Consider the following 24,105-nt stretch of genomic DNA (forward strand, 5'->3'; position numbering starts at 1 on the left):
GCAGGCTTCATTGCACTAGCACGTCATCCTGACATCAGCTTTGTTTGTCCATTCTCCGTAGAAATTGATGCTGCAGCTTTTTCTCGCTATGTTGATGCGAGTCCGGCTGCATGAAATGAATTTATTGCTGAGAAATTGGATTTAAAATATTCCCCACAAACTGATTTCAACTCATGATATCCAGAGCGAAAAAGTCTCAGTGATAACAATTTCTAAGTGTATGCCTGGCCTCAGGGGACCGTTTGAGAAAAAATGTCTCACTGCACCGCAATTTCCCTGTGAGAATGACCGGTGGTGGCGATATCTACAGTTCGGCTTTTAGCCATTTCTAGCTTACAACAGCTCCATTTGCATGGAAGTAACCGCCTTGTCACAGAAACGCACCAACCCATCGATACAGGCCAACTTTGATCTGTGCTCAGTGTTGATGTACTGAGCATGCTGGCAATGTTGAACTCATTTCCCTTGTCAAATGCTGCGCAGCTAGTTATGCTAAAGACATGATTTATGTAGGTGGCGCACTCCTGCAGAAGATTTGGCCATCTAACTAAATTTAGTGTCAGAATACAATTCAAGGTGGATATAGCGAAACTGAGAAGAGTGCAATTTTTCACTACAAGAAGTTTTCATGTGAAGACTCAAAAGGTCGGTGCAAAATGAAAACTAAAAAGGGAAATAAGTATGTGAAATCATCTTCAAATATTCAGAGTAAACCCCCCTTACTCGAAGTCACACAGGAAGAAGCCATTAAGTCATCGCCCTGATAACGAGACTGTGGCAGCCACTGCCACCATCTCTGTCTGCCACAGCTCGCACGGTACCACTATGCGTGGGGCGGAGAGAGTGGAGGAGGCAGCGTAGTCAGAGGCCTCTTCCCACATGCGCCCTCTCTCAACTTGGCCGGCTGTCATTGCCCTGATCAACCGACTACTCAAGTCCCCAGCGCTCTCCACCCACTCCTGGCATACAGCATCGGTCAGTGCCAGAATCCCGCGAGCAATTGAGTGGCAGCGATGGGTGCGCATTGCTCGTACCGTGCCTTCTTTACTACGTCCTGTTGTTTCGGGCTGCTTTTGGGCATGAACTGTTGCAATGCTACTCGGTGCAACGTTACAAAAGTGACAGCTCTGGAGACTGCTGCATTTGCCACAGAGAGGTGTTGACAACACTGCAGCATGGCGCATTGCGTCAACTGCATTCGCTCATTGAAATCATAGACTTTCCTAGAGTGGTGCTTGTTTTTACTGTTGAGAAACTTTCGCGTGGTTCGGCCCAATTACGAGTACCGCAGCACCCGCTAAGACATAGTTGGCATACCGAGTTCATTATATATAAAATTAATCACCAGAAACCTCTGTTACAAGGAGTTCACAAATACAAACGCTCCAATGGGTGCATCATTGGAGAATTGGGAACTTCGTAATATTGACGAATTCATTACCTGGAGCTTTGTTGCATCCAGGCTTAACCATATTGCGAAATTTCAGCCAAACCTGAAATTTCTAAAAATTGAGTCCCAGAAAGAAAAGCTTTTTTTACAGCCTATGAGCATGCACCACACAAACATATACATGCATAAATGTTTCCTAGCATTCCCCGAGGCACCAAACTTCATCACGGCTGAGCATAACCTCATTTGCTACAGAGAAGGCACGGCAGCATGCATGCACTGTTGCGATCAAAAGTTGACGATACGCGAGTGTGTGGGAAAAAATATTTTTGGCGCAGTCACTTAATCCGGTCGGCCGAACTGTGTCAAGATGTGAGGGGACAAGTATGCTCTTCCGCTGGCCACACTACCACGCGACTGTGGTGCAAGGAAGAGCTACAATGAAACCCAAACAAGAATCTTGAGGCGTCGCTGACCTCGAGGGTGCAGAAGTAAAATAAATGTTGCCACGACTGGGTTCTGAACCCACGGCAGCGTGAACAGATCAGTTTCGCTAGCCACCACACGAGAGCACCATGCAATCACCGCAGCCGATCATGCTTTGTGTTAAATTGCTCTCGTGCTCTGCATTGCACATCTTTGCCTTTATCAACTTCCATCTGCAGCACAAACAGATCAGATCAGCTTAACCTTGATAAGAGCTTAACCCGAGTCTAATACCATAGCCAGATGTGACAACGACCAAGCGAAGCAAAGCAATGAGTCAACCAGGCTAAACATACGCTTTCGCACGTTTACTTGGCTTAACTACAGTAAAACACTATCACTTTTTCTTTTTCCAAGAACACTCATCCTGTAATATTTTGATCACAAAAGTACACATACGCTCTCAAATTACCGTCACTGTGATAAAAGTGGTGCGAACTAGAAGAAAAATCATTGGATATAGGAGAAGTTTGAAACAATTTATGCCCAGCTCTATTAGATCACTCGTTCAGTAACTACTTTCATGTGCGTAGAAAAACAACATACCAGGGATACTAATGGGACAGTCTGAGGAGTACTCAAGCTGCTAATCAATTTTCCGAAGTTTTGTTATTCCTGAAAGCAGCCTCTCTTCACTTCTCTTCACTTGAAACAAGACACTGCTGAGTAGACATCAACATCCTGACCATTATGAAATCTGAAAGCGAAATGCTGATGTGGCACACTCAATTTCGATGGTCACCACCTGTCGAGGCTGACATATTCCAGGTTTGCCCAGGGAGAAAGCCACTTATTGAATACTCACATTCTGGCTGTAAAAAGTGGAGTCCATTGGGTAACAGAAGGACGTGTCCATGGTGTCCAACACAAAGTCCGTTTCACCCTTGTTGCTAAAGCCCACAGGAAAGTGTACTTCCTTGCCAGCAGGCAACTCTGCATAAAAGAGGAAACTCGTTAATTTGAAAAGTAACGTGCCACCTAATTTCTACATATGTGCAAGCACATCTGCAAAACATTACAAAATAAAACACAGCAAGTGCACACACGTTCTACTGAAAACGTGGATTGTCATGGTTTAGGAAGTTTTATATGTGCAGTTGAGCCTGCACATATCGAACTCGAAGATCCCAAAATAGTTCAATGTATTGATAGTTCGATTCACAGCCGAATCTCAGCAATACAATCCCAGTTGATACGAATTTGAGGATGACATGAATTCGTAAAATTCCCTGGCCACATAGTGGGTACAATTCAGATGTTATAAGCAACCTCCCGCCCCACTGTGGATGACACAGCTGCATGGGCCGCGACCCCCCCCCCAAGCACGAACTGCTAGCTGCCTGTACATTGCCGAATGCCGGGACCACCAGTCGCAGGGTGCGCACTGAAACAGTGAGTGGCAGCGCATCCCGCACATTGGTGACGCCGTGATCGCCAGTTGTGCGGAGCGCACCGCTAGCACTGAGCAGCGGTGCGTGGTGTATGCAAAAACCCGTCAGCCAAAAACACATTTGCGAAAATTCTGCATCTGAATTTAGTTTGTTTCGGAAGATAGGAATAATTTTTGCGACCCCGTGAGATTTGTACGATAGCGATTCTACTTTATGAGAATTGCATAGCGTATCTGTAACCTGGAAGCAAGAATATATTGCACCCGCGCTAGTGACTCACTTAATGTAGAGACGAGCCGCTGACTGGCGTGTTGGCAGCACACCGCTTGCTGGGCACTGCTAGGCCTAACCTCCTTCCTAAGGAAGCTGCAGTAGAGGGTGCTTTGGAACTAGCAGCCTATCATAAGATGTCTAATCTTATGATAGTACACTATCTTATGATAGTCCAGTACACTATGAATACAATAACCGCTCATTAAAATTATGGTACAGTCGGTTTCTGCAACGCCTCCAGCAGCGAAGCACGCAGGTTGGTTTCACCCCATGACAGGAAAGTGGCGCAGAAACAGAGCACAGGAGACCAATGCCACCCTGAAGCACACCCCACGTTTGCGCCACTCACCAACCTCGGTCTGTGAAAACTAATCGAAGAGCGTCGTTAGGGAAAGCGCCACTTGCAGGTGCGCAGCACCAATAAATATTGGAATGACCAGCAAAACTTGAGTTCGATATACTGTGTGACTTGATATACTTTGTGACAGTCGACGGCACTGGCCAATCATGGCGAGATAAAGCAAACATGCTGAACACAGGCCCAGGTCAGATGCGCATTTCTTATGCGAGGCAAAAAGAAAGAAAGAAAGGAAAAAGAAAAAAAAGGAATGAAAACTGACATTAAGAAAAATCACAAGCAACTATTGAAATAGAATTTACCTATGTGCAACGCAAATCTGCAGCAGAACATTTAGCTGCAAAATGATGTGTTGCTCCATTCACTGCACAGAGTAATTTACCTCCAGGATCCCCATACCTGGTGCTTATTCACAAACTGAGCTTCTGCCTGAAAGCATTCCACAGGAAAGCAAGAATTCAGAGGCACAAGGAAGATCAAAACCAACTAACTTGACTGGAAGTTCTGAGGCTTTGTGAACAGCAGGTAAGTATCGCCATGAGGGGAGGGTTTCAGTGGTCCACCTGATGTGCTGTCATCACCTTCATCGTCGTCATCCTGCACAATTTTCACCAAAGTGTCCAAGACATAGAAACTTGCACGCTGGTGACAAAGGCACTCTCAAATTAAATATTAGAAAGCTTCCAATAAGATACCACAGATGTGCACCCAGCTGATGAAATATACACTTAACAGGACCCTTAAAGGGTCCCTGAAGAGGGCGTTAAAGGTTGGCTATAGAATGCTAGCATTACGTAGAGTACAGGCCACCGAGCGTTCATGCCACATACCAGACCTCAAAATCGAGCTGATAATCTACAATACAATTTTAAGAACTCCCGCTTCCGCGCCTTGCGGCGACCAGCGGTGCCGAGCTTTCACCCGAATCCACGCGCATTGCGTCAAGTAGTGCTGTTTACGTCAGCAGTGAAATGCCATCATTGGTTTGCCGCGCCAGCACCATCGACGACGAACCAGATTAGGAGGCGTTGGCTCCGCCCCCTGGGGAATTCCCACACGCGTGGGCGGTCGGTGAAGGGGCCGAGTGCGTGGAGCCGGCGGACTGGCATTTCCGCGTGCAAAAAGTGACCAGAGGAGAGGCAAAAGCGCGAAGATACGGAAATTCAAATTTTGACTACAAATAACTCAGCGTTCACAAAACGCATGAATAAAATTTTTGCTGGAGGATACTCGTGACGCTGCGTCCGTTAGCATACTAGGCGTCTCGCATCTTTGTTGAGACCCCCTTTCACAGCCCCTTTAACTTAGAAGCAAGAACAACAGTACTTGCTCACTATAACTCGGAGTAAAAGAGCGGGTGAGATGTGTTCTGATAGGCAACGCCTGCATTTGGTTCTGGACCAAAAGCACAAAAAAAAAGGAAGTTATAAATGAAGCCACGGCAGACTAACCAGCCTTCGGCAGACTAACCAGCTTTATGCAAACTGGTAAAGTGATTGTATACAACATTGTTTTAACACGTGCTGGCCGAGTTTTGATTGAGGCAAATCACAAAAGGCACCCGTGTGCAGTGCAATCTCACCGCAATGTGAGGAACCCCAGGCGGTCGAAATGCGGAGTCCTCCACTACGGCGTACCCCATAGCCCATATGTCCCTTTGGGACGTGTTACATCACCCAGTTTCTTTTGTAACAACTGTCTATATTCATGCAGAGATTTCTTGCAGTCAGATACCTTTAGGAGAGCCAATGAGCAGCTGGTCAAAGCAAAGACACTGCGCGGAACCATCCATAAAGGTTCAGTCGTTCTGTTCACTTTTGTGAAACACACATGCCACCTAATTTAATAAATGCAACTACGGCATTTATGTTTTTCGGACCAAGTTGCATTGCCGAGGGTGCACTCTGTAGTCTGCCTCTATGGTAAGACATGGTATGGCATGGTATCATGCAACAAACTACCACCACACAGTTCAAGTTGTATATACCAAGACCACTCGTTGCTCCAGTAGCACTGTGCAACTAAGCAGTTTCTTGGGTTGCTCAAGCCGTAACAGCTGTTTTAAAGTAGATCAACTCTTAATACTACAGCAGTTGCTCATGTATGCTGACATGAGAAAATGCATTTAGAATTGCATTGAAAGAATCAAAACTATAAGAAAGGATACATGAAACATGCCCCACGACTCATACCCACGTCTCTGGGGCTACAGAGCTTATTCATGTGATGTGGATTTTGCTGTTGAATACGTAGGTGGTCACATCCGTCGTGGCTACATGAGTGGGCTAATCTGGTGGCCCGGAATACTCCAAGCAATGCCGGGAAGGGTGAAAGTTTATGCTGGCACCCTCTAGTTCCCGTCTTCTGGGAAGCAGCTGGGACGACCCTCTAACCTGGCAGGGTTGCCTTGTAGGAGCCTCCAATCAACAACCTCTACACTGGACACCCATCAGAAAAGAGCTAGAGGCTGGCCCTGTACTCCTCAGAATTACAGTTTGCCATATTCAACAGTGTTAAGTTAAATTGCATATGACAGGTAGACCACAGTGTCAGCCTACCACCACCGCACATGCATGCGCAAGAGTGGATGCCAGTTTAAAGCAGGCAATTGCAAATGATGTACTGTTGGCCACAGCGCCGTGGGCCTCGACACCACGCTCTGTGACGGCAGATGGCGCAGCAATACAGTTTTGTCTTGCACCGCCACGCATCGCAGATCCCACAAACTTTTGTGGCTGACAGTACGGTGAAAAAGGGTAGAAGGTACACTGAATGACTGAAGTATGAACTAAATAGTCTCTACTACATTAAAATATTTTCCTGCCACCTCTGCATAACCTGCAGTAGAAAAATATCACTCGTACATTACAGCATCAACTCTTCAAGGCATATGGTGAACATAAGCACTATTTCAACGCTGTAAAAGTAATCTATGTTTATATTCCAGAATACACTGGTATGTTTCCTGGCGGTGCAGCTTGAAAAGGTCCAGGGAACTTGCACACGCAGCAGCAAAGGTTGCATTTTCATCAACTGGTTGAGCATGTGAGGCCTCATGCAAACCACCTGATGACAGCAGCACAATGCGAGCACTCGCAAAACTTTATGAGCACACAAAATAGGAAATTATGTCCCAAAGTTGCACTATAAGGGACACTGCAATGAACGGCTGCAGAAAAGTTTTTGTGAAGACGCATTCGTTTAACATGCACTGAAACTGTGGCAGCCTTATGATGGTCAGCAAAAAAATGCCTTGGCTACAAAAAGCTGCCATATCAAGTGGCCTTGTTCCAAACAAAAAAACAGACAAATTTGATTTGAAAGATGAGAGCACAAAAGGACAGTACGGTCATTGCTACCATATTTTAAACGTTTTTACAGAAAAACAGCGACTATACAAATGTGCAAATGCCGTAAGCAGTTCTTGGACACTAATACTGTGAGGGAGAAGTTGCACAAGGCTTGAACACGCGTTAGCTGATGAATTCTGCGTGAAAAAAACATAAAAGACCACACAATGGCACTCCAGGCACCATTACAGTTAACAAGCGGTATATGAGCACTGCTACATATGGTTAATTAAAGGGCAAGCTCAAAACAAAGTCAGTGCCACTAACCTGTTCACTCTCTGCTGCTTCTTGCTGCTCAGAGCCACTTGGTGCAGCATCTTCAACAACATTTTTGAGGATTTGCGGGGTCGCAGCGGAGCACCAGAGCAAGACGACCAGCGTGGCAGCCTTCCAGTTCCGAACAGCCCGTGCCGGGCGTGCGCTCCGAGCACGCGCCGTCCATCTTTATTTTCCTCTATCGCGGGAACGCCGATCTCTGCGCCTGTGCTTTATAGCGTCGCCGGGCGCTATAACATCATCCTCCTTTTGTGCTAGTGCATAGGGTGGGCCTAAAAAAATACACATTAAAACAAGGTCACTACTGCAAGACACGTTTTTACGAGTGGTTGAAGACTGTTACAAATGGCTGCCTAGAACTCCTAGGCCGCCTAGGCTCCTAGAACTGATAACAAGGTACTGGCAATTTCAAAATAAGCTGCCAGGCTCTTCTTTCAAAGAATAAGGTTCACTCTCACAAGGATGCTTACAAGAAACGAGGTTTAATATCTTTTTTTTTTTCCTTCAGACTTTTGTGCTTTCGGAGCCTTCAGGAAAGAAATCTGAGAATACGAATTGAGTATTCAATCACTTTCTGAGAAGTTTTCAGACCTACAACAACAGCTTACAATAGGGTCTGCCAAACGCTGCTCACTGGTTCGCCTCAATTCGCACAATTCGTGGCAGGTGAGAGTGCCATTCACTACAGCTGGCTGCTGGTGCTTTCAAAGGTCAAATCATACCTCTTTTGCAACACACAGCTAGTTAAGCGTGAAATCAGTCCGCCATATATATACCACAAGTTCAACCAAGAGTGGGCTTGCCAATCTAAACCGACGACATCAGGGCTGACGATAGCATGCGGTGCTTACTCGCTGGTCGGCAGCAATAATTCAGTTGATGGATCAAAGGCGATATATTATACAAATCAGCATTTAGTTGCCTGAATCGATTCCAGTGCTCAAAGTGAAGACTGCCCCAAAAATTCGTCGAGTTTCAAGACGTACCCTTATCCACCAGAGATTACAAGTGAACTCTAGAACAACTACCAAGCAAAATCACATCAACTTTTTCAGGTAGCTTATAGTATAGAAACATTTAGTTACTCTGAATAACCACCACATAAAAAACTAAATTAGTGGACCCATGTTAAACACACCTTGAAAGCTGTACTTGATTGTACTTGAATGCACTTGAATGTACTTGAAAGCTATTGTTACCATTGGTACTGGGGCGAAGATGACGGTCTATGCCAACGACACAAGTATTTTTTGTGTTTATGATACCTGTGAAAAACAGTTTAGTACAGCCAATTCAATGTTGTCAAAACTAGGTGTGTGGGCCAGCCAATTACTCTAAAACAAAACAGATTATCTTTTGTGCTAAAGAAAAGCATATTGCATCGGCTCTCAAACTTATCTTGAACAACAATAACATAGAAACCGTGCCTGAACTTAGAACTTTGGGAGCTGTATTTACTGAAAATATGTACTTGGACAAGTGCATAGATTATATAGCATCCAAACTTGCCTCAGTGATGGGCGCTCTATACAAACAGAGATTTTCTCCAAAAAAAACTGTTGCTGCTGCACAATTCTCTGTTCTTATCCCACTCAAGTTACTGTGCTATGGTCTAGGGGAACGACTACAACAAACAACATACAAAACCTTGCCACGTTACAACGCAAAATTATTGAGTTGTAACATACTTGCCATATAATAGCAACAGAGATTAACATTTCCAAATGTTAGTATTAATATAGGCAGGAGACATCTACACCTAATATTTGTATTCAGCACTGATAACAGAATGAAAAGAAAACAATACTATGCTAACGAGCCTAGCAGAACTTCCCACTGAACAATACTCAAGTCATGACACATGAAATCCAGAACACTGGAAGACTTTTCCTCACCGCACAAATTATGCGATGCAAACTCTACGTTCCAACATTCTTCAGTTATTAAACACCAACCTAAATAATAACACTGATGCTTCAGGCTGAGTCTAAAACGGCTTAAAGGTGCCCTGTGATGCAAACCAAGCATGAGGTCTTTATTCTTTGTATGCAAAGTAGGAAACGTTGTGATGCCTGGACGGCCAAAGAGATTGCCGGAATGGTAATATTTAATATTTTAAGGATTCCCAGGTGGTCGGAGCCCTCCACTACGGCACCTCTTTCTCGCTTTCTTCTTTCACTCCCACCTTCCTCCCTTCCCTTACGGTGCGGTTCAAGTGTACGCCAAGATGCCAGACAATTACTGCACCATTTCCTTTCCTCAGAAACCAAGTTTCATTTTCATTCTATTGTAATCTTCTCTAAAAATGCTTGTTTCGAGCCAATGGTGCCGCTACACTGCGGCCATTTTCGGCAGCAGGAATGAGAGGGCGCTGCCTTTCTGATTGGTTGGGCGTCCAGTTTGAACCTAGTTTTTTTATACTCCCAAAATGAAACTAAAATATGTCTCTGAGTGCTGTAAGCTTTTCGCATGCTACAAAAACTAAAAAAAATAAAGCAGGGAAAGCTAATCGAAAGCTAATAAGAATAACGCTAGAAACGACACTTTCAATTTCGCTTCAAACTTTCGTAGAGGCGAGTACTGTTCACACCACGGCAAGTAGGCAGTAAAAAAAAAAAAGGTAGGGGGAGAGAGAGAGGAAGAAAAGAAAAGCCAGTGGAAACACCTTGCCCAAAAATGTAGAGAAGCCAGACAGGAGACAGGAGGGAAGGTTGGGGCTGCGAACAAAGATCAGGGAGCTTCCTTAGTAGTGTTAGTCACCTTTGCCCTGTCTACAGTGTATACACAGGGGGTGGGGACGGGGAGACAATGCTGTGAAAGCAACAGTTGCAGGCAAGCAAGCCTCTGCTGCCTCTGTGCTAAGCGTGGTTCTGATTGGTACCAGCCAATTCCAGCACTGGGTGAGTGAAATGGGTAAGTGAAACGCGTTTTCATCTGATCTTTTAGAGTTATTCTAATTGGAGTAACTTTCGTTTGCATGCTGTGATTTCATTAATTCTTTTTTTGCACTGGTCTCTGGAACGCATAAGGAATCCATTTAATCAGATTATCTGGCACTGAGGAAAACACCCTGGTGCCCCTTTATAAGGAAGGCTTTTTAAACCACACTACAGTTCTGAAAAATCTTGCTATTCCAATCAATTCAGTTTTCACACAGGACTGACTATAGCGAGCACGTATGTCAAGGTATATATTCTTTATTTTTTTGATAATCCGACTACCCTCAGTGACTGTTAGATTTTTTTTCCCCCAACACTAATTTAAATTGCCATTACCTTCATATAAGTTCCTTTTTGTGCCATTTTTTCGGAGCTGCCATTTATACGTATACATGACTAGAATACTCCTTTTTTTACTTCGTATTAATGCATCCTACTTACACTGTCATTTTTGTCAAAACTGATGTTCTAATGTATTCATCATCATCATCAGCCTGACTACGCCCACTGCAAGACGGTCATCTTGCATATTTAATGTATTATGTAACCCTATTTCGTACTGCTTAGGCTGTGCTTAAGTATTCTGTTGCATGACCCACAGTTGTTTGATGGGGACGACGTCTATGCCTCATTTTACCACGTCCGCACTAGGTCTTATGGAGATCAATTCATAGTTCAAACCCCATCTTGTCGCGATTCAACATTCTCAACAACTGAAAACAGTACCCACACTCTAAACAATGTGCTGCTGCCTAGGATTCTCTTGCCACACACTTTACAGCATAAGACACCACTGCCCCTTATTTTGGATAAATTCTGCAGCCGCAGGCATAGCGGAACCACTTTTCACAGCAGCACTCAATTTTAGGTCTTATTTTTTAATTCTTCCACCAGACATGCACACCACCTTGCACCTAACCAATCAACTTTCTGTGCAACTTTTGACACCCCGGTTCTTCCCCAGAAAATTTTCTTCCGCATGCAAGGTAAATGGTAAATCACTGGCTCAGGCCGACCCATGCCTTGCAAATAAAAGGTTCTGGAAACACCCAAGCCGTCCTAAAGCAACATCCACGTTGTAAGATTTCAATATGATGCAGGATATAAGTGAATATGAAACAAGACAAAGTACGTATACGTTGTTCCCCCTTTGTAGTGTAGTACGTTCTGCGTGGCAGCTGAGCATTAGTCATTGGTATCGCTATATAATCGGACACATATCTTATCAATCGTAGCAGATATCGTAACAACTGAATGAAGGTGTTTCGCGCGCCAGGTAAGTTAAAAGGCGGGAACAATTATATAAATATATTTTAAAATAATCTAAGAGCACTGCCAGGTAGCGGAACTGAGACAAGAAAAGAAGTTAGCCTGGTGACGACGGAACGTGCAAGTAAAGTTGTTGCCGGTGGTGTTGGTCCGGTGGTTTCCAGCAACTGGATGCACCGCTTGAAGGGCTTCTCGATGAAGTGACTTCCAGGCGAAGCGATTCACGGAGAAACGAAGAACTTTTATACAGGCTATTTACAGATGGGTACAAGATTCAGTACGGTCGAACTATCCGCGGCCGGCCTAACCGACCGCCTTCACAGAGGCGAGGGACACCACGTCCCAACAGTCGAACTGGCGCGCCTTGCACCAGCTCTCAACGGCCGCTACTCCGCGCTCGGCCCGACCGAGCGCCTGACAGCTACGAGTAGCTAGAGCCCCAAGCCCTCGGGCGCGGGTCTCCTCGAGAGTCCACTCCGATTTTCCCGCGCCCCTTTCCACACGCAAAAAGAAACAGTGCTACAGCTTCCCGCCTGACATCAGTTTTAACGAATAAGAAAGCTCAGAACTGATGTCAGCGCCTTTTCCCTCACCCCGAAATTCCTCCCTACGTGGCTGCGCAATCCTCCGCCAAGTGGAGCGGAGGCGCGCCAGATGTGTGGGGCCAACGGACACTTTCAGCTCCTAACCGTGCTGGCCTAGTATACCGCCCGTCGCGTAACGCGACGAAACCGAGACCGTTCTCGCTTGTTTATGGCCGGCGGCTTCTCCCCCCCGGGAGGCAGGATTCCGGGAAGATGGGGGACAGGAGCCCAAGGTCGATGTCGGCAGAGAGCCCCGCCATCTGGAGTGGCAAGGGAAAACGCAAGAACGAACGGGGAGACCAACCGAAGTGCATGGGCGTTCGAGCCGCTCCTCGCCTTCCAACGGCACGCACTAAAACAAAACAAACAAAACGAAACAAAACGGGGCGCGCAGCCTAGTCCACTCTCCTCTCGCGGAATGTTCGTAACACATGTACAAAAAGAGGCGGCAGCGTGCCGAACCCTACACCTTCCCCCCAAGACTCGGCTAATCTATTAAGAGATAAGCCGAGGCAACAAACAACAAAAAGGGTTCGGCAAGTATAGCAGTTCAGTACATCGGCACGAGTAAGCTGCAGGAGCCTGTGGGCCAGCATGCCGCGGCCTTTCGTCACACACTTCACAGATACATGCTAGAGAGTCCACCAAACAAACACACACAGAACACTACCACTTTCGCTGGGTTGGATCAGGGTGTGTCTCTTAAGTCCAACGAGTCTGTGTGCACTGTTCCCTCGTCCAGTTTCCCAGCGGTCACTGCGGGACGTCAGCCAGTGTACTATTCCAACAAGCGTTGGGGATCCTAGACAAGGCATCCGCGTTACCGTGGTCGACTCCCCTGCGATGCTCAATGTTAACATTGTAACGTTGGAGCGCCAGAGCCCAGCGCGTAAGCTTTGCACTTTGGGGCACGCTGCTCGTAAGAAACGAGAGCGGATTGTGGTCAGTGATGACAGTCACGGCGGCGGCAAATACCCACGTCTCAAACTTTTTTAGTGCCCAGATTACCCCGAATGCCTCCCTTTCGATTGCAGCCCATCGCATTTGCGAGGGTGCAAATTTGTGACTGGCGAAGGCTATCGGCGTCTCAGTGCCGTTGTCAGAAAGCTGCGCCAAACAGGCACCAGCTGCTACTGCCGACGCGTCTGTGAAAAGCAGATACGGCTTCCGTGGGTCCGGAGTGGTCAGTGCAACCGCCTCGCATAGAGCTTTTTTCAGGGCTTTGAAGGCTCTGTCGGCGTCATCTGGCCATGGTATTTTATTCGGCACGCCCTTGCCCGTTAGGCGTGTTAGTGGCAGAGCGATTTCTGCAAAATTCGGAACATAGCTACGGTAGTAGCCACATAGCCCTAGGCAGCTCCTCAATTCTTTCTTGGTCTTAGGGACTTGAATGCCTTCAATAGCCTCAATTTTCTCCTTGGCTGGGCCATGCTGGCCTGAACCGACAACATGCCCCAGGTAGCGGATTGAGGGCAGCGCTATTTGGCACTTTTCCCAACTAGCATGCAGGCCCACCTCCTCCAAAGTGGAAAACACACGGTGCAGATGACGGATGTGCGATTCGAGCGATGGGCTGAACACGGCGATATCGTCTAGATAGGCGCAAGCGTATTCTTCCTGCCCGGCTAGTAACTGGTTCATGTTCCTTTGGAAGGTAGCCGCCGCGTTCTTAAGACCGAAAGGCATCACCCGCCAGGCAAATTGACCTAGGTGCGAGATGAAGGCGGTCGGAAGCTGAGAATCCTCAGCGAGCGGCACCTGCCAATAGCCGCGCCTGAGGTCAAGAAGGGTTATGAACCTCGCGGCTCCGACTCGCATGATCAGCTCCTGGGGGCAACCCATAGGAAATGCGTCCGTCTCGGTCACCGCATTCAGCGCTCGATAGTCTATGCAAAGACGTACCGACCCGCCCTTTTTTGGAACACACACGATCGGGTGTGCAAAAGGGCTTTTGCATGGGTAGATGAGGCCTTGTTCGAGGAGTTCATCAATCTGCCTCGTTACTTCGTCTTTTAAAGCCTCTGGGATCCTATAAGGGTGCCCTCGCTTTGGATTTGCCCCCTCCGCGAGTTTTATGCTGTGCTCGCCCACGCGTGCGATAGAGGGTTCATTGCGAAACAATGCCTGGTGCTGCTCGAACGTGGCGTGCACCAGCGCCGCGGCATCCCTGTTTAAGTGGCTTGTTCTATCAGGCTTAAGAACTACACAGTCCTCCAGGAGGTTCTGTGCGCGCGGGGTGTATTCGACTTCTCCGAAGTCGCAATCGTCATGAAATATGACGCTCACCGAACCCACCTTGCCGACGTAGGGGCGTAGCTTATTTGCATGTACTAGCATGCGGCGACCGTCACTCATCTGTACGTAGTACGAGTGCTCGCGGTACCTTTTTGTCACCACCCCCGGCCCCAGCCACTTCGGGTACATTTTCCCTGGCCTCTTTTCGTCGAAGACGAGGACCGCCTCGCCTTCGCGAAAGATTTTCACCATTGCATGCTTGTTGTAGTGTGACGAGTACGCCTCCTGCTGTTTTCTAGTCGTTAGCTCTGCGGTGTCGGCCGCGATCTCGAGCTGTGCTTTCAGCTTCTTCAGGTACTCCGCCGGGGCGCTCGCCAGTTCCCCGGGTACTTCAATATCTCCCGCCCAGCTTTGCTTTAGGATACCTAGTGGTCCTACTGGGTCTCGGCCGTAAAGCATTCGGAAGGGCGACACGCCAGTGGTGTCGTGCGGCACCTCTCGATAGGCCCAAAGAAGAAAAGGGATGAACTTGTCCCAGTTTTTCGGTTCCTTTTCAATTACGTGTGAGAGCATGGTCTTAAAGACTCTGTTCCACCTCTCCACCGACCCATTGCTTTCCGGATGATTTGGGGCGGAAAAGCGTGGGGTACAGCCGAGCCTTCCAAGAAATTCCTTCGTAAGTGCGGCTGTAAAATTGGTGCCGCAGTCTGAGCACACTACCTCGGGAACACCCGTCCGGCTAAACACCGAAAGCAGTGCATCGCAGGTTGCCCTGGCGGACAAAGACCTAAGGCAGACTACTTCTGGCCAACGCGTGCACAGATCTATTATGCAAAGCGCGTATCTATGTCCTCGGCCAGACGATGGCTCGATCGGACCTATGACATCTATGTTCACTTTCTGGAAAGGAAACTTCGGGCGAGTGAGAGGCGTTATCGGTACCCTGTCAGTTCGCCGGCGGTCTGAACGCACTTGACAGCCATGGCAGCTGTCACAGTGATTGCGAATATCTGACTCCATGCCCGGCCAGTAGAAACTGTACTTGAGGCGAGCTTTAGTCTTGCGAAAGCCCAGGTGTCCCCCCCAATAGGACTCATGTGCTAGGCTTAGTGCGGCCTCGCGCCGTAATCTTGGCAGCACTAGCTGCTGTACCCCCTGGCCTAGCACCTGGTCTTTATGATACAAAACTCCGTCTACGACTGACATGCCCGCCTTTCCCTGCTTAGCGTTCTGCCAGGCCTCACGCAGTGTCTCGTCCTCACGCTGCTCAACCCGAAACTTCTGTGCTCCGCCAAGCTCAGCCGTGCTACCCGTCTGTGATTGCTCTCCTTCATTTCTGTCAAGGGTCTGCTCGGGCAGGATTTCGTCCTCGAACGTCAAAACTGACTCGGCACCCGCGTCTGGCCCTGATTCATCCGGTCTGTCTTCACCCGGCGGCGACAGAGTTCCAACCGCCTGCACGAGACCCTCGCTGTCCGATTTGCGCGTGTCGTGCAGCTGTTCCCATGCGTCTGCCGAGATCAGGCAATCGGCGTGCGTGAGCTTGTCGGTGAGCGCACACGTCACCGGTGTCGCATCATCCACATTTTCAATTAAGGAAGCACCACGATACAGCTTCAAAGGAACAACTGCCAGTTTCGCCTCTACTTTTTCTCCGAAGGCGGAGATGAGATCGATTGTCCCATGTGGGGATACAAACTCTTCAGGTACAAGGCTTTCGCGCACTACGGTGATATCTGCGCCGGTGTCCACAATGGCGCTGAAAATTGCCTCCCGACAGCTGATTTTAACGTCCCTGAGAGTTGAACGCGTGGTCTCCGAGGCATGGGTGGACACGCGTGCCGTTAACCTATCCTCGCGCGGCGGGCGCTCTCGTTTGTCAGCTGGGTTCTCACGATCAAATGGGCAGTTCGCAACAACGTGCCGCCAGCTTCCGCATCGGAAACAGCCACCCGATCGCGATTCCTTTCTCTTTTCTCCTCCTGGCCTGACTGCAGCCCTTACGTCTCCTCGTTCTGCCCCAGGCTTCTGAGCAGGTGGGGCCTCAGACCTCGGTTTTGGCCGGTTATCAAAACCCTTAAAGCTGTCGGCTTTCCTCTGTGCGCTTCCCTTCCCGGCGGCTTCCTCGTACGTCTGCAGCAATGCGGCTATATCATCCGCGTTCAGCCATTTCTCACCCTCGCGCAGCTTGACATATTTCCGTGCTTCTTCTGATAGCCCCTCTTTGAGCTGGTCGGCGACCAGAAGCTTCAGAAGTCCGTCAAAAGTCGACACGCCCCGAGACTTTAAATAAAAATTTAAATAACTCTGGACGCGTGTGACAAAACCCTTCCAAGTCTCTTCGCGCCTCTTGGTGGCCCCTGAAAACCGCCTTTGGTACTCTGCGGCTGAAAGTTTTAACTCGTCTAGGACCACCGTCTTCAACTTATCGTAGTCTCTGTGCTGTTCTGCGGTGAACCAAGTCGATAAGTAAGTCACCCGCTCGGCCAGCACTGGGAACACAAGCTGCGCCCAGTGTTCCTTCGGAACGTTGTAAGCCCTGAGCGAGCATTCCACTGATTCAAACCAGACGGGCACTTCACCGTCTGCAGGCAATTTGGGAAACGCGCCGGCGAGCAGCTTAGCGTACTGTCTCAACCGTTCGTCTTCGGAAGGCGCAGCATTCTGGCTTCGAGCACGAATGATTTGCATTTCAAGCTCTAAGGCTTTTATCTTTTTTTCGTACAATTCCAGCTCTTTATCAATGTTTTGGCTACGCCGTGGCCTCGACACCTCATTGATGCCCTTGTCACCACCGTCCCTACTGTCACCACTGTCACTATCGCTGTTCATTGTCGATGCCTTGTCAGGGTTAAGATGCCCAAATCGGGTTATCATTAACTACGCCCGCCGTAGTCAAACAGTGACCGCCAAGAAAAAGGAACCAGGGAACTCACTCGGAGCTGCTCGCAGTGTCCTCTTTTCGGGCAAGAATGGAGTCGACCTCTTGAGGTGCCGATTGAAGCCGCTAGCGGCTGCCGTTGCTCGGGGATGCCACTTGGCGTCCGCTGAAGGTCGTGTCCGCTTCAATTTCCCAATTGCCGCCGTTGCTCAGGGATGCCACCCTCTGTCCGCAGAAGGCCTTGTCTTCGGCGTTTCACGCCCGATGCTCCTCGCACCTTCGTACCCTTAGCCTGTCGTCCACTCGGTATCTCGCCTTGGATACCGAACTTCGTCCTCTCCTGGGGGCCGCTGCAGTGCACCAGTACTGTCGACTGCGCCAGTAAAGTTGTTGCCGGTGGTGTTGGTCCGGTGGTTTCCAGCAACTGGATGCACCGCTTGAAGGGCTTCTCGATGAAGTGACTTCCAGGCGAAGCGATTCACGGAGAAACGAAGAACTTTTATACAGGCTATTTACAGATGGGTACAAGATTCAGTACGGTCGAACTATCCGCGGCCGGCCTAACCGACCGCCTTCACAGAGGCGAGGGACACCACGTCCCAACAGTCGAACTGGCGCGCCTTGCACCAGCTCTCAACGGCCGCTACTCCGCGCTCGGCCCGACCGAGCGCCTGACAGCTACGAGTAGCTAGAGCCCCAAGCCCTCGGGCGCGGGTCTCCTCGAGAGTCCACTCCGATTTTCCCGCGCCCCTTTCCACACGCAAAAAGAAACAGTGCTACAGCTTCCCGCCTGACATCAGTTTTAACGAATAAGAAAGCTCAGAACTGATGTCAGCGCCTTTTCCCTCACCCCGAAATTCCTCCCTACGTGGCTGCGCAATCCTCCGCCAAGTGGAGCGGAGGCGCGCCAGATGTGTGGGGCCAACGGACACTTTCAGCTCCTAACCGTGCTGGCCTAGTATACCGCCCGTCGCGTAACGCGACGAAACCGAGACCGTTCTCGCTTGTTTATGGCCGGCGGCTTCTCCCCCCCGGGAGGCAGGATTCCGGGAAGATGGGGGACAGGAGCCCAAGGTCGATGTCGGCAGAGAGCCCCGCCATCTGGAGTGGCAAGGGAAAACGCAAGAACGAACGGGGAGACCAACCGAAGTGCATGGGCGTTCGAGCCGCTCCTCGCCTTCCAACGGCACGCACTAAAACAAAACAAACAAAACGAAACAAAACGGGGCGCGCAGCCTAGTCCACTCTCCTCTCGCGGAATGTTCGTAACACATGTACAAAAAGAGGCGGCAGCGTGCCGAACCCTACAGTGCACAAGCGGAGGCGGTGGGAAAGCTCCGCCCATCTTTGCAGATGCAGGCGAAATGTTTTTATTACTCCAAAAGGCTGATCTTTATCTGTTCCCGTACAACCTAAACCGCACATTACATATCTGACTTACCAGCCATACGGCTGCGTACCTTTTAATTCAGGTGTCGCGTGGATAAACAATTCTAAGCAGTTGTGAGCAAAAAACTCCACAGGTGTCGTACTACATACGTAAGCAACGCAACAGTGAGAGGCAGCTTCACGCACGCAAACACGCACGCAAACACGCACGCACACACACGCGCGCGCACACACACACACACACACACACGCAGAAAACGACTTCAGCGCAGAGATATGCGGCTTCGGAAGAGGTTCTTTACACGAGTTACAGGCAAGTTCGCTGTGTCCTTATCAAAGCACGGACACGTTTGTCCGCGCCTCACGCAAACACTACAGCGCATACTTCACAGTAACTACAGCTGTCAATATTTTTATGAACACCCTAGAAGTTTTTATTAACCAACTTTCACTTACCACTTGAGCTAGTTTGACCCAGCCATCCGGTGTTTTCAGGTAGCCGAACTTGAAAGCGCATAATGCCAGTCTGTCATTCCCGCCGGATGAAGAAACGGTCGTCGTTTGTTGCCCGACAGTAACAGGCATTGTGCGGCGTTGAATTGGCAATGAATTAAATAGTTCTTACTGCTTCGTGGGATAACTTATGAGAACTGTTTACGGCCAGAAGGAGCAACAGTTGGTATATTAGCTCTATGGGAGCAACCCGCCAGGCAATGTAGGCGTCACTACCGTGTCAACAAAACGTTGGCGTCAACACGCAGCTAACGCAGCGAAGAAAAGCCAACCACGACCGGCGCTCCGTTTGGCTAGTTTGGCAGCTTATGTTTGGCAGCCAGTTTTGCAAAAGCGTTGCTTTTCCCATTTCCCTAGGCTTCCCTGGTTGCTCAAAGCGCGAAATTGAAACGCTTGAGAGGAAGAGCTATAAAGAATGCGGTAGGATGGAACGTGGAAATCCAGTTTCGTACGGAATGATGGAAGTTGCTTCAAGGTTGATTGTCCAAAATATTCAGACAAGGACGGACCAGCAGCATGTATACTTAGCCAAGCTACGACCGGCTTTGAGCCAACCTCCTCTTCCCGGCGTTCCTGCGCGACTCTTTATGGTGAATAGACAAATGGATAGAGACACGGCGGATGGAGTCAGTAATAAAGCGCAGCGCCGCCTGCTCTCCCTCTAGGTAATATGAGAAACTTTCCTCCATGGCTACGTGGCTGCAGGTAACGGTTAATCTGTGGACATCGCAAACGCTGCTGTCCGCTGCAATTGCCTCTGCTATCAAAGTGAAATAAATATCCGACGTGTTATAAGGCACAAAAAAAGCCTTAGCAATTTTGGTGATCCTCCGAATGCAATACGAAAAAAAAAAACGAAATCGTATTTCAACGGCACTGGCTACTTCAGTGTGGTCGTCGTGGGTGGAGTGCTGTCTGTGTGCTGCTGCCAGGTGTCTGGGTGCAGCTGTTTTGATACGATCTCTCTGTGTATTATGTTTGCCTCATTTGTTACTGTCACGTTTGGCGGTTACAATATGTGCATTATGTGAAGATGTGGGCTCAATTGCCCACCAAATGTTTGCTCAATCCAAAAACAGAACTGTGTACACTCGCTCCGTGTGGTAGACCTCGTCACTATAATGTGGTGCCATTTTCTTTCTAAACATGATTTTCTTTCTAAACATGTAGTATAGTTTGAGGACCGTCATTTTTATGGAACTGCTCTGTACCGTAGCACGTATTACCTTTTACCTACTATCAAAGGGAACAGTGATCTATATGTTGCTACAACATCGATGTATACGAATTGGCGAAGTAATTTCTGGGGCCGTGTAGCTGAACCCCCGTGTGAACAGCAGTTATGGGGATGCGAGTGTATACTTACGGGGGCACTGTATGCAATGCGTATAAGTACATTACCTGTCGCTACGAAGAAATGTTTTGGAGTTTAGTGCTTCTGTGTTTCGGAGTGTAATGTTGCATGCTGATGGCGTCGCGACAACGCAAGCCGACGAACCGGCCATCTTGCGATCTCACAGCCGAGTTTTATTTGCGCAGTTCTCATATTAGTAGTGTTTTCACCCATATTGCGTTGAGTGTTCTCGCTGCCAGCAATTACTTTTCCGAGCGGCACCATCGGATTCGTAGGCGCGAACTCCACCTCATAGTCTGGGGATATGGCGTAGTCGTCGTCCGACGGCTACCTGAAGCACGTGGCATCTTGTTCGTCGCCGTCGTCGTCCATGGGCCAACATGGGCTCCGGCGACGGCAGATCCCTGAAGTTGATCGACAGTAGCATGGCCTTGTGATCGTAGTAGCATGTCGACGTGCCTTACTTCGTGCACTGTGCATGGCATATGTTCTCGAACGCGAAGTCGATGCCGGTGCGTCGCGAAGTGGTGATTGCATCAGAATCTTAAGCTGAGATCGGTGTGCATCGCGCCAATCAACGTTAACGTTCAACATGCTTCCTGATCAAAGCATTCTACGACGAAAAACAAAGAGCTGTGGGGCTGTGTATATCGGCCAAACTGGTCGATGCATTAACACGCGCCTCGCAGAACATCGCCGGGCTTTAGGAAGTGGCACAGGTACGCACCTGGCAAGTCATGTGCGTAAGCACCGGGAAAAAGATAAGTCCTGCCAAGCCCTATTGGATCAAACGACAGTGAGTGAGTGAGTGAAAACTTTATTAGCTCTAGATTCGGTTGTATTCGGCGGTTTTGAGATGGCTTCGTCCATCTTGCTCAACGGTCGGTTGCCCTTAGTCCAGGGCTCCGCTGGATGCTGCTGCCAGTTTTGCTCGCCGAATCAGACCTTCTTGGTCGACCCGGCGATCGCTGGAGAGCACTCCCTCCCATTGTTCCGCACTCGGGTTTGTTATCACTGGTACCACGCTTATTCTCTGGCATGCCCACGTTATGTGATCTTTTCGCATCACGACCAGAAGACTAGGGAAATCATAGAAGCCTATAATATTGCTAAGACAAAGGGCTGTGTCAGTGAGCCTTCAATTTTCTGAGAAGGAACGAGCGTTTTTAGATAGTAACGGCTAATCTCTTTTTCTGTCTTGTTATTTTTTTGCTCTTTATGTTTTCCGTGACCCTTATTTATTCCCAGCGTTGCAATAAACGTTTTTAGTTGCTAGTAAGCGCTTGTCGTGTGTATTTTCTTCCTTTCGTCTCCGTCTTGTCGCGCTTTGAAACCCATCATGAATGTTTACCACCTTGCCCAACTTTCTGCCCTTTTTCTACAAGCATGGTCGTGCCGCCGCGTAGAGCCGAAGGCAGATTCCTGTATACGAACGTTGGTCTCGTGCGATCGTCGGCAGTGGACTGCAGCCTCCGGCCGCACTTTCTATATGGTCATGTGGTCGCAGGATATTTGAATGTCGTAGTTCCTTAAAAGCAACGGGTGCAATATTTCATAGAATCATCTCATCTGTATACAGAGGAAAATTACTGCACCTATAGTTATGTTAGCACAGCTACCATATACTCTCTTTTAATGGCCACAATTTTTAAAAAATCCAGGTGTGAACTTTTGAAGGTGTGTCCCATAGACAAATAAAAAAAAACAACATATAACTGTATATTTTTCCCAATTATCTGGTCCAGAGCACAGAGTGCGGCCCATACTTGAGTGCAGCTTTCACACGAGATTGTGTGGCAATTGATTCTAGCCAGCCATTCACAACCTACCAGCACTGAAGTCTTTTGATGCACATATGGTGCACATTGTTTCAAATACCAAGGCTCCAGTAACCCTCAAAGGTCTGTTTCGAAAGGTAATGCTCCATCAGGGAAGGGTTAGGAAGAGTATGAAAGAAGGGGGCAGTGTGACAAGCCCCAATCTGTTCTGGAGACCCTGCTAAACTTCTCAACAACTGTACCTCCTTTCCATATCACATCCTTTGTTCCACAGCTTAGCAAAAGTGCTCAAAACATTTGTGTATTTACACCAGTTCACACAGAATGAGGTGAAGCTGTCTGTAACTAGAACGTTACAAACCATCATGTGAAACAAGCCTCTAAGCAAAACCTTTTTTTTAGTTCTCAGTAAAATTAAAAAATAGTACACTGGTGCACCGACACACACTGTACAGCACCTTAGAAAAGAAACCACTACTTCACCAGGTGCATATCAATTACCTTGCATCCACAAAGCTTGCGTTATTTCCTTTATCGTCGCGTAAAAGCTAGACACGTTCAAAATAATTAGAATCTAGATGATACGATTACGGTTGATCTGATTTAGAAAGTGTCTCGGATGGTCTAGTATGTACAGAATACGTTACGATTTGGGATTGTACGGAAAGTTTTTCAGGCTGGCACAGATGATACGAACGCACAACTGCCACCCGCACACACGAGCTGGAACGCGCGTGGGGCCGCCAGGTTGGTCTCTGAGAGATTGGTTCCGCAAAGATTAATCACAGAGACAAGAATCGACAGACTAGTCTCTTTGATGCTCATTTTCTGGCCATGTCTTGGGACACTGCGAACACAAATACAATCGCAAACTACCACAGCAAATGTGGATTTACAACAGCACCGGTCGCACTGCTGATTGACAAAAAGTCCGACGAGGATTTGGCTACTGAAAGCTGGGGGATGCTGTACATTCAAGCTTCTCACGACTTCGTCACCTCGGACAACATTGCAACCAGCGGGCTGAGGAACATTGAAAATGACTGATGGAAGAAATGAACTGTCGTCACTGGACAGCAATGAAGAAGAGCGTGACCCATTGTCATTGGGGGCAGAAACTCTCAACACCCTCGATGTTCTGCACCGTACCGCAAGAGCCGGCAGTGCGAGAGACAAAACTGTGGCACGGTTTTATGCTTTCCAGGCTGGGCTTATCAGGGAAATCAAAGCCAAGAAGGTGCAAACAAATATTACCACCTTTTTAGACAGAGAATAATTAAGCCAAATAAACTGTGTTTCATTCTCATGTTCAACTTGGCTTGCTTTTGATCACCCAAATCAGGATGATAGGAATATTCTCCAGGGCCCCGCTAAATTCGTATCATCAAGATTCTACTTAAGCACTGTAATGATGCATTTCTATGAAGGGCGCTTAATACACTTAATGTAACTGAAATTAGTGGATGTTATGAAAAATTACCTGGATGACAAATGAAGGCCCACAAAATTCTAGTGATATGGAATAAGTAGCCCTATCCTACACATGCAGTGGAGGTGTACCTTGATGCCAAAAAGGACAAGTACAGGTGATTACACAAGAAAACAAAAGTTAAAAAAATAGTTCTTTATTATAGTGGCC

At 48.1% G+C, this 24,105-nt stretch overlaps 2 protein-coding genes across 2 annotated transcripts in view; both read right to left on the minus strand.

Annotated features, from left to right (window-relative positions):
- Positions 1–10,912, minus strand: part of LOC149354141 (translocon-associated protein subunit alpha-like) — a 35,135-nt gene extending 24,223 nt beyond the window's left edge. Inside the window, exons 1-4 of the mRNA XM_089575937.1 lie at positions 10,905–10,912; positions 7,516–7,690; positions 4,390–4,495; positions 2,682–2,809 (exon numbers count right to left, since the gene is read on the minus strand). Of these exons, the coding sequence (XP_089432063.1) occupies positions 2,682–2,809; positions 4,390–4,495; positions 7,516–7,690; positions 10,905–10,912 (417 nt within the window). The remainder of the gene's footprint in view (positions 1–2,681; positions 2,810–4,389; positions 4,496–7,515; positions 7,691–10,904) is intronic.
- Positions 10,913–13,069: 2,157 nt separating this feature from the next.
- Positions 13,070–18,855, minus strand: LOC149354142 (uncharacterized). Its single transcript, XM_089575938.1, has one exon. It carries the CDS (start codon positions 17,426–17,428, stop codon positions 13,070–13,072), a length of 4,359 nt encoding a protein of 1,452 aa, XP_089432064.1. The 5' UTR covers positions 17,429–18,855.
- Positions 18,856–24,105: the final 5,250 nt, after the last annotated feature.

The sequence above is a fragment of the Amblyomma mixtum genome, chromosome 3 (assembly GCF_055824585.1).
Source record: "Amblyomma mixtum isolate Tamu chromosome 3, ASM5582458v1, whole genome shotgun sequence".
NCBI lineage: Eukaryota > Metazoa > Arthropoda > Arachnida > Ixodida > Ixodidae > Amblyomma > Amblyomma mixtum.

Excerpts from the sequence above, each read along its gene's own strand:
- LOC149354142 (XM_089575938.1), bottom strand. The coding sequence starts at position 17,428 with ATGATAACCCGATTTGGGCATCTTAACCCTGACAAGGCATCGACAATG.